This window comes from Lipophrys pholis (assembly GCF_963383615.2).
Source record: "Lipophrys pholis genome assembly, chromosome: 22".
In the NCBI taxonomy this organism is placed as follows: Eukaryota; Metazoa; Chordata; class Actinopteri; order Blenniiformes; family Blenniidae; genus Lipophrys; species Lipophrys pholis.
The window spans coordinates 20,951,471-20,961,964 of NC_137644.1; the positions used below are offsets into that span (position 1 = coordinate 20,951,471).

A 10,494-nucleotide genomic window follows, 5' to 3' on the forward strand; every position below is an offset into this window, starting at 1 on the left:
CAGGGGCCTGGCAGACAGATCTGGGGGGGGGGGCTAACAGTCGGACTACAGAGGCTCTCTGTTTGATGTTTGTGCTTTCTTTATTGTGACGGGATTATTTTGGGAGGAAATGAAGTGAAGAATGATAAAAGAATAAAGTCTGTTTTACCAAACGCTGCCTGACTCTCGATCTGCCCCTGAAACTGAATGAAAAACTATTTTAGCTTGTTGAAACCCATCCAGCAGCTCAAAGCAACACTGCTGCTGCAGCCAGAACCAGAACCTTCCTGACTAGTTAATCCTGACTTGGTGAGATTAGAGCAGATTAATTCATGGGACAATAGAACCGGAGTCACTTTCACTTTATTCCAGCAGAACGGTTCCAGGCAGAGCTTCCTCACTGCTCTGCTTTTACTTTACATTTGACCTCCACTGGTTCTGAGGCGGAGGTTCTGAGGGGGAGGTTCCTCCGTGTCAGTGGGTTTCCTGTTGGAATATTAATTCATCACCGTGACGACAGGAGAAGTTCTGCTTCCATTAATTCATGGTTCTGCAGTTCTGTCAGCGTCAGCATTATTATTAAGATCATTATTCCAGATCAACCCTCCTGGAGCCAAACAGACTTGGAACAAGTCAAGAACCAGAACCAGAACAAGAACCAGAACCAGAACAAGAACATCCTTCAAGCTCAGTGACCAGGATTTATTGGGTTCTGTCAAAAAGATCGCTCATTGCCTTGAATTTGTGCTCGGGCCCTTTAAGGTGACGTCATCCCATACTTCTGCACGTCACATGCGGAAGGTCCATTATGGCGGACGGCAGAGAATCTTCCACGACTTCACTTCTAAAAGATGGTAAAACACTTTTAAAGCACGAATATTAAACCGCGAACTCCGCAATATCCTCCGATGTGGTGTCTGTAGAGCAGGAGCGGTGGAGGAGCAGTGTCTGTAGAGGAGGTGCAGTGGAGGAGCAGAGGAGTAGAGCAGGAGCGGTGGAGGAGCAGAGGAGTAGTAGAGGAGCAGAGGAGGAGCAGTGTCTGTAGAGGAGGTGCAGTGGAGGAGCAGAGGAGTAGTAGAGGAGCAGAGGAGGAGCAGTGTCTGTAGAGGAGGTGCAGTGGAGGAGCAGAGGAGCGGTGGAGGAGCAGTGTCTGTAGAGGAGGTGCAGTGGAGGAGCAGAGGAGTAGAGCAGGAGCGGTAGAGGAGCGGTGGAGGAGCAGAGGAGCGGTGGAGGAGCAGTGTCTGTAGAGGAGGTGCAGTGGAGGAGCAGAGGAGGAGCAGTGTCTGTAGAGGAGGTGCAATGGAGGAGCAGAGGAGTAGAGCAGGAGCGGTGGAGGAGCAGAGGAGTAGTAGAGGAGCAGAGGAGGAGCAGTGTCTGTAGAGGAGGTGCAGAAGAGGAGCAGTGAAGGAGGAGTGTCTGTGGAGGAGGAGCAGAAGAGTAGCCGTTTCTGTAGTGAAGGAGTGACTCCTCATCTCGCCTCTTCGTGACTCTTCATCGTGACTCTTCATCCTGACTCTTCATCGTGACTCTTCACTGTGACTCTTCATCGTGACCCTTCACTGTGACTCTTCATCGTGACACTTCATCGTGACACTTCATCCTGACTCTTCATCCTGACTCTTCATCCTGACTCTTCATCCTGACACTTCATCGTGACTCTTCATCGTGACTCTTCATCATGACTCTTCATCGTGACCCTTCACTGTGACTCTTCATCATGACTCTTCATCGTGACCCTTCACTGTGACTCTTCATCGTGACTCTTCATCGTGACCCTTCACTGTGACACTTCATGGTGACTCTTCATCCTGACTCTTCATCCTGACCCTTCATTGTGGCTGTTCATGGTGACTCCTCCCCATGTGTTGCAGAATGCTACCTGGACTTCCTGGCCCAGGACTTCGATGTGAAGACCTACACGGCTCAGTCCATCCATCACGCCGTCATCGCAGAGCAGCTGGCCAGGTTGGCCCAGGGCATCAGCCAGCTGGACAAGGAGCTGCACACCCAGGTACTGACCACCAGAGAGCAGCACAGCCAGGTTCTGACCACCAGAGAGCAGCAGAGAGCAGCAACAGACAAACTTTTGAACTCCGCTTGTCTGGAATGGTTTAAAACAGTCAAGGTTTTCTGGGTTCTTGTGGCTGATCTTCTCTCATCCTGCCTGGCTGAGGTCACAGGCCGTGGGCGGAGCTTCCTCCATCTCTAAGGTCATGATAAAACCATCCAGTGTGTTTCCATCGGCGCTGCTCTGTAAACGACAGACCAGTCAAATTCTGGATTGGAGGATTGTTGACGCTGCTTTCTGCTCCTCAGGTCGTGGCCAGACATGAAGACCTGCTGGCTCAGGCCACCGGCATCGAGTCTCTGGAAGGTAAGAAGATAAACTGGAAACTGAAGAATCAGCTGATTTATAGTTTCATGTTCCAACATCAACAGATTCAACAAAACCTGGATAATCAAGATGCACACTTACAGTTAGTCTTTTTGTACAGGGGGTCCCACATAACATGACATTACCCCATGTAACCTCATTAATCCCTCATTACCTCACGTGATCCAACATAACCGCAAATAATCCCACATAAATCCCACATAATCCCACTACAGATTATCCCACTACTTCAATAATCCCACATAATCTCACTACCTCACATAATCCCACTGCCCCATATAATCCCACATAATCTGTTTACCTCAGTAATCCCACATAATCTCACTACCTCATATAATCCCACTACCTCAATAATCCCACATAATCTCACGACCTCACATAATCCCACATAATCTGCCTGCCTCAGTAATCCCACATAATCCTACTACCTCATATAATCCCACTACCTCAATAATACCACATCATCCCACTACCTCATATAATGCCGCATAATCCGCCTACCTCAGTAATCCCACATAATCCCACTGCCTCATATAATCCCACTACCTCATTAATCCCACATAACACATAAAGGTGTGTGTAGGTCTGATGATGAAGTGTGTTGTTATTTGCAGGAGTCCTGCAGATGATGCAGACCAGGATCAGCGCTCTGCAGGCAGCTGTGGACAGGTACACACACACACACACACACACACACACACACACACACACACACACACACACACACACACACACACACACACACACACACACACACACACACACACACACACACACACACACACACACACACACACACACACACACAGCAGGTCTCTTCCATCTTAAAACAAACAACCACTAAGAACTACACTCAGATATTTACACTCTTGTTTACTGTTGTTTTCCTTACAAATATCATACTGATCTCATCTACCTACGGAATCATGTGACCAGGTAATCATGTGACCAGGTAAACATGTGACCAGGTAATCATGTGACCAGGTAAACATGTGACCAGGTAATCATGTGACCAGGTAATCATGTGACCAGGTAAACATGTGACCAGGTAATCATGTGACCAGGTAATCATGTGACCAGGTAAACATGTGACCAGGTAATCATGTGACCAGGTAAACATTTGACCAGGTAATCATGTGACCAGGTAAACATGTGACCAGGTAATCATGTGACCAGGTAATCATGTGACCAGGTAAACATGTGACCAGGTAAACATTTGACCAGGTAATCATGTGACCAGGTAAACATGTGACCAGGTAATCATGTGACCAGGTAAACATGTGACCAGGTAATCATGTGACCAGGTAATCATGTGACCAGGTAAACATGTGACCAGGTAATCATGTGACCATGTTTGGGGTTGATGTCTGGCAGCTCCATGTTGCAAACGTCTCTAAAGCAGAGCTGAGATCCTCCAGGACCAGGTTCCAGTCCTCCAGCTGACGCTTCTCCTCCAGATGTTGGATGATGTTTCTCCTCCAGATGTTGGATGATGTTTCTCCTCCAGATGTTGGATGACGTTTCTCCTCCAGATGTTGGATGACGTTTCTCCTCCAGATGTTGGATGACGTTTCTCCTCCAGATGTTGGATGACGTTTCTCCTCCAGATGTTGGATGACGCTTCTCCTCCAGATGTTGGATGGCGCTTCTCCTCCAGATGTTGGATGACGTTTCTCCTCCAGATGTTGGATGACGCTTCTCCTCCAGATGTTGGATGACGTTTCTCCTCCAGATGTTGGATGACGCTTCTCCTCCAGATGTTGGATGATGCTTCTCCTCCAGATGTTGGATGACGCTTCTCCTCCAGATGTTGGATGACGCTTCTTCTCCAGATGTTGGATGCTGTTTCTCCTCCAGATGTTGGATGACGCTTCTCCTCCAGATGTTGGATGACGCTTCTCCTCCAGATGTTGGATGACGTTTCTCCTCCAGATGTTGGATGGCGCTTCTCCTCCAGATGTTGGATGATGCTTCTCCTCCAGATGTTGGATGATGTTTCTCCAGATGTTGGATGACGTTTCTCCTCCAGATGTTGGATGATGCTTCTCCTCCAGATGTTGGATGATGTTTCTCCAGATGTTGGATGATGTTTCTCCAGATGTTGGATGACGTTTCTCCTCCAGATGTTGGATGATGTTTCTCCAGATGTTGGATGATGTTTCTCCTCCAGATGTTGGATGATGTTTCTCCTCCAGATGTTGGATGATGTTTCTCCAGATGTTGGATGATGTTTCTCCTCCAGATGTTGGATGATGCTTCTCCTCCAGATGTTGGATGATGTTTCTCCAGATGTTGGATGATGTTTCTCCTCCAGATGTTGGATGACGTTTCTCCTCCAGATGTTGGATGACGTTTCTCCTCCAGATGTTGGATGATGTTTCTCCTCCAGATGTTGGATGATGTTTCTCCTCCAGATGTTGGATGATGTTTCTCCAGATGTTGGATGATGTTTCTCCTCCAGATGTTGGATGACGTTTCTCCTCCAGATGTTGGATGACGTTTCTCCTCCAGATGTTGGATGATGTTTCTCCTCCAGATGTTGGATGATGTTTCTCCTCCAGATGTTGGATGATGTTTCTCCTCACCCTCTCTGTGTCTCCAGGATACGAGTGAAGATCGTGGACCCGTACAACAAGATGGTGGCCCGGATCAGCCAGCTGGCTCGGCTGCAGGTAAAGTTGAGTTTAAAGGTCCGTCTTCATGTCCTCTGAATAAATGTCTGGAATGAGGCTTTGTTGTGACGTAACGGACCAATCAGAAGAGAGGGTGGAGGGTATGGACAAAGACAATCAATTCAAGGTGTTACTGAATCTCCTCACATGAACGGTTCTCCGAGGGTGAACGGTTCTCCGAGGGTGAACGGTTCTCCGAGGGTGAACGGTTCTCCGAGAGTGAACGGTTCTCCGAGGGTGAACGGTTCTCCGAGGGTGAACGGTTCTCCGAGAGTGAACGGTTCTCCGAGGGTGAACGGTTCTCCGAGGGTGAACGGTTCACTCACTCAGAACCGTCCTGTCCTCCAGGTGGCCTGTGACCTTCTGCGGAGGATCATTCGTATCTTGTACCTGAGCAAGAGGCTGCAGGTTCAACTGCAGGGCGGCAGCAGGGAGATCAGCAAGGCAGCGCAGAGCCTCAACGAGCTGGGTGAGGACCACACCGCCATTACACCCTCACCCTGTTACACCATCACCCTGTTACACCATCACCCTGTAACACCCCCACCCTGTTACACCCTCACCCTGTTACACCCTCACCCTGTTACACCCCCACCCTGTTACACCCTCACCCTGTTACACCCTCACCCTGTTACACCATCACCCTGTTACACCCTCACCCTGTTACACCATCACCCTGTTACACCCCCACCCTGTTACACCCTCACCCTGTTACACCATCACCGCCGTTACACCGTCACCCTGTTACACCATCACCCTGTTACACCCCCACCCTGTTACACCCTCACCCTGTTACACCATCACCGCCGTTACACCGTCACCCTGTTACACCGTCACCCTGTTACACCGTCACCCTGTTACACCATCACCGCCGTTACACCGTCACCCTGTTACACCGTCACCCTGTTACACCATCACCCTGTTACACATCACTTTTTCACAGTTACACCGTCACTCTGCTACACCACCGTTACACTGTGTCCTGGTCCTGGTACCCTGCTGGTAGAGCGGTGGTAACCTGGTGGTAAACTGGTGGTAGAGTGGTAGTAGAGTGCTGGTAGAGCGGTGGTAACCTGGTGGTAAACTGGTGGTAGAGTGGTAGTAGAGCGGTGGTAGGGCTATGGTAGCCTGGTGGTAGAGTGGTGGTAGAGCGGTGGTAACCTGGTTTTAGAGTGGTGTTAGGGCGGTGGTAGAGCGGTGGTAGGGTTATGGTAGCCTGGTGGTAGAGCGGTGGTAACCTGGTGGTAGAGCGGTGGTAGCCTGGTGGTAGAGCGGTGGTAACCTGGTGGTAGAGCGGTGGTAACCTGGTGGTAGAGTGGTGGTAACCTGGTGGTAGAGTGGTGGTAGCCTGGTGGTAGCCTGGTGGTAGCCTGGTGGTAGCCTGGTGGTAGAGTGGTGGTAGAGTGGTGGTAGCCTGGTGGGAGAGCGGTGGTAACCTGGTGGTAGAGCGGTGGTAACCTGGTGGGAGAGTGGTGGTAGCCTGGTGGTAGAGCGGTGATAGAGCGGTGGTAGAGCGGTGGGGTCGGAAGGTGTGTGACCTTCTGCCGTCAGCTGAGCAGAAGTGATATCGTCTGGCGGCCGTCAGGTTATCAGAGCTGCTCACTGATCAGCAGGCGTCAGGAGACACAGAGCAGCTTCACACACACACACACACACACACACACACACACACACACACACACACACACACACACACACACACACACACACACACACACACACACACACACACACACACACACACACACACACACACACACACACACACACACACACACACACACACAGTGATCCATTTCTTCGTCTCAGTAGAGTCGCTGCTGATATTCGCTCTTGACGTTGAATCCACATGAAGCTAAAGGAGGCTGTCCCTGTCTCTGCAGGTTCTAGTGGTGGACTGGTGTTACAGGCTGTCCCTGTCTCTGCAGGTTCTAGTGGTGGACTGGTGTTACAGGCTGTCCCTGTCTCTGCAGGTTCTAGTGGTGGACTGGTGTTACAGGCTGTCCCTGTCTCTGCAGGTTCTAGTGGTGGACTGGTGTTACAGGCTGTCCCTGTCTCTGCAGGTTCTAGTGGTGGACTGGTGTTACAGGCTGTCCCTGTCTCTGCAGGTTCTAGTGGTGGACTGGTGTTACAGGCTGTCCCTGTCTCTGCAGGTTCTAGTGGTGGACTGGTGTTACAGGCTGTCCCTGTCTCTGCAGGTTCTAGTGGTGGACTGGTGTTACAGGCTCTGAGGAAGCTGAAGGAAGTGAAGTGACGCAGGTTGTGCTTCTGGTTGTTTTTATTACAAATAGTGACAAACAGCATCAAGGTGTTGTGGTGACGGTACAGCCACACTGTGTGCTTCCATCAACACACACACACACACACACACACACACACACACACACACACACACACACACACACACACACACACACACACACACACACACACACACACACACACACACACACACACACACACACACACACACACACACACACACACACACACACACAGGATGTGCTCCACAACAATCCACAGTAAATAGAAATAAATAATCTTCTGACTGAGATGAAGAAAGTTTCAGCTTCTGCTTAATGAAGCTGTTTGATTTCCCCCTTTACACTCTGTGTGTACTTCCTGTCTTCTCTGTGTACTTCCTGTCCTCTCTGTGTACTTCCTGTCTTCTCTGTGTACTTCCTGTCTTCTCTGTGTACTTCATGTCTTCTCTGTGTACTTCCTGTCCTCTCTGTGTACTTCCTGTCCTCTCTGTGTACTTCCTGTCCTCTCTGTGTACTTCCTGTCCTCTCTGTGTACTTCCTGGTTATCAAGGAGTAGATGTTCTCGCATTATTTCACGTGAAGTTTGTGTACACAAGGTTTTCTTTCCACTCCACCGTTTCTACAAACAATCCAGCGTTCCACCTTTGCGACTCTGTGTCGGCCATCTTTAACCCGCCTCCGGAGTCACTCTGCGTCTTGAGAGCGCTGCCCCGTGTGGCGGGGCCTGTTCCTGCGGGCGTGGATCCAGGAGTCGTGGAGGACCAGGTTGTTGGGGGTGGCCTCGGCCTCCACCCGAGTCTTCATCCTGCTCCTCAGCACATTCTGGAACTTCTGGCGGGTGAAAGCGTAGAGCAGTGGGTGGAAGATGGTGGTGGCGTAGGCCGCCACCAGGAAGGCCAGGCGCAGGCGCAGCGCCAGGTCGCCAGGCCCGGTGCTGAGGATGACGGTGTTGAGCAGGGTGATGGGGGTCCAGCACAGGAGGAAGGTGGAGATGATGAGCAGAGACATCCTGAACACCCGTTTCTGCCTCTCGCGCTTCTCCCTGTGGCGCCTCACCGCCCGCCGGAGCGCCATGATGACGGACACCGATGCACTCATTCCCAGGGGGGCGCCGCCACCGCTGCCGCCTTCCCTGACCCCCACGCTGCTCTGCAAGGCCTCGTTGGACTCCGCCCGGGCCGGGGCGTTGGACTCCGCCCGGGCCGGGGCGTTGGACTCCGCCCGGGCCGGGGCGTTGGACTCCGCCCGGGCCGCGGCGCCCAGAGAGACGGCGTTCTTCCTCTTGGGCTTCTTTCTGGGCGCGGTGTGGTGGAGGCGCGTCCCGATGCGGATGTTGAGCGCCTGGAGGATCTTGTAGTACGTCGCCAGCATGACGGCGGCCGTGAAGAAGAAGATGGGGATCTGTGCCAGGAGGTGGTAGTACAGCCCCGGCTCGGTGTAGTACTGGTTGGCCTCCGTCACCGTCTGGTTCGTTGCGTCGCCGGAGAAGAACCCCACCTCCATGAAAGGCAGCAGGAAGCTGCAGAGGGACGAAGCCCAGACGGCGGCGAGCAGCGCCGTGGCCCGGCCCGCCGTCAGCACGCGGTGGGCCGGCCTCACCGAGATGTCGTACCGGTCCACCGTGATCGCCAGCACGTTGGCGGCGGTGGTGACGCTGGCAAAGGAGACGCCGGCCTCGTGGAAGCACCTCATCACAGCCGAGTCGGCGTCCGAGGGAAGTAACACCACCGCCATGGTCAGAGGGAGGCTACACACACACACCTACACACACACACACACACACACACACACACACACACACACACACACACACACACACACACACACACCTGGTTAGTTAAAGAGGATGAAGGTTTTTTCTTGGTTGTTTTAGTTTCTGTTCCTTTTCATTCTGTCATGTACATGATTTTAACCCTCTCAGCCGTGAGGTGATGAGGTGATGAGGTGATGAAGTGATGAGGTGATGAAGTGATGAGGTGATGAGGTGATGAAGTGATGAGGTGATGAGGTGATGAAGTGATGAGGTCGTGAGTAAGCTTTAGAGAGGACTGTGTGTGGGTGGAGACTTCAGGTGGTCGGCTGGATCTCTGCTTACCGATCAGATTGGTTGTTCTGGTTCAGACCGTAGCTGAAGGTCACCAGATCTCAGAAGGTCACTAGATCTCAGAAGGTCACCAGACCTCAGAAGGTCACCAGATCTCAGAAGGTCACTAGATCTGAGCAGAAGGTCACCAGATCTCAGAAGGTCACTAGACCTCAGAAGGTCACCAGACCTCAGAAGGTCACCAGATCTCAGAAGGTCACTAGATCTCAGAAGGTCACCAGACCTCAGAAGGTCACCAGATCTCAGAAGGTCACTAGATCTGAGCAGAAGGTCACCAGACCTCAGAAGGTCACCAGATCTCAGAAGGTCACTAGATCTGAGCAGAAGGTCACCAGACCTCAGAAGGTCACCAGACCTCAGAAGGTCACCAGACCTCAGAAGGTCACCAGATCTCAGAAGGTCACCAGATCTCAGAAGGTCACTAGATCTCAGAAGGTCACTAGATCTGAGCAGAAGGTCATTGTATGTGGAAACGATGATGAAGATGAAGATCTCCTCCTCAGGACTTACCAGAACATCCACCACATGCAGGTTCATGGTGATGATGTTGGAGACGGAGCTGATGAGGTTCTGCTTCATACAGTAGAGGACCAGCACCGTCAGGTTGGAGCTCAGACCCAGAACCATCTCCAACAGCAGCAAGCCCATGAGAGAAACCTGCCCAGAACACCACCAGGTGATGGAGGAGACAAGAGGTGATGGAGCAGACAGAACATCACCAGGTGATGGAGGAGACAGGGGGTGATGGAGCAGACAGAACATCACCAGGTGATGGAGGAGACAGGGGGTGATGGAGCAGACAGAACATCACCAGGTGATGGAGGAGACAAGAGGTGATGGAGCAGACAGAACATCACCAGGTGATGGAGGAGACAGGTGAGCTCACTGGGTGGAGACTGTTCAGTACCTGGAAGCTGACGGAGTAGATGACCTCTGAAGAGGTCAGGTCAAGGTTGTAGAGGTCTGCAGTGTCCAGTACCGTCATGTTGCTCATGGTGGCAGCAGTGAGCAGCAGTGGAGAAGTCTGCTTGTCCTGATGGTCCTGAAGGTCCTGGTCCTGGTCCTTCTGGTCCTGCTGGT

General features: G+C 51.8%; 2 protein-coding genes across 3 annotated transcripts in view; one reads left to right on the forward strand and one right to left on the reverse strand.

The window, feature by feature from the left end:
• The window catches only part of tmtc1 (transmembrane O-mannosyltransferase targeting cadherins 1), a 14,555-nt gene extending 14,398 nt beyond the window's left edge, over window positions 1-157 (forward strand). The window contains exon 19 of one of the 2 annotated variants that reach the window (XM_080491997.1): window positions 1-156. This exon is cut by the window's left edge and continues 171 nt beyond it. The gene's annotated coding sequence lies outside the window, so the exon portion shown is untranslated. The other variant, XM_080491996.1, reaches the window with a different exon arrangement.
• A 7,151-nt stretch (window positions 158-7,308) lies between these two features.
• Window positions 7,309-10,494, reverse strand: gpr22a (G protein-coupled receptor 22a). The gene is made up of 3 exons (XM_080492003.1): window positions 10,322-10,494; window positions 9,925-10,071; window positions 7,309-9,071 (listed from the first exon to the last, which is right to left on the reverse strand). The coding sequence occupies exons 1-3, from the start codon at window positions 10,406-10,408 to the stop codon at window positions 7,995-7,997; spliced, it is 1,311 nt and encodes a 436-aa protein (XP_080348129.1). The 5' UTR covers window positions 10,409-10,494; the 3' UTR covers window positions 7,309-7,994.

What these genes read in the sequence shown, in the direction of transcription:
- gpr22a (XM_080492003.1), bottom strand. Translation starts at nt 10,408, where the DNA reads ATGAGCAACATGACGGTACTGGACACTGCAGACCTCTACAACCTTGAC. An exon ending in TCTACTCCGTCAGCTTCCAG is followed by an intron (nt 10,072 to 10,321) that starts GTACTGAACAGT and finishes TGTTCTGGGCAG; the next exon opens with GTTTCTCTCATGGGCTTGCT. An exon ending in TGCATGTGGTGGATGTTCTG is followed by an intron (nt 9,072 to 9,924) that starts GTAAGTCCTGAG and finishes GTGTGTGTGTAG; the next exon opens with GTGTGTGTGTGTAGCCTCCC.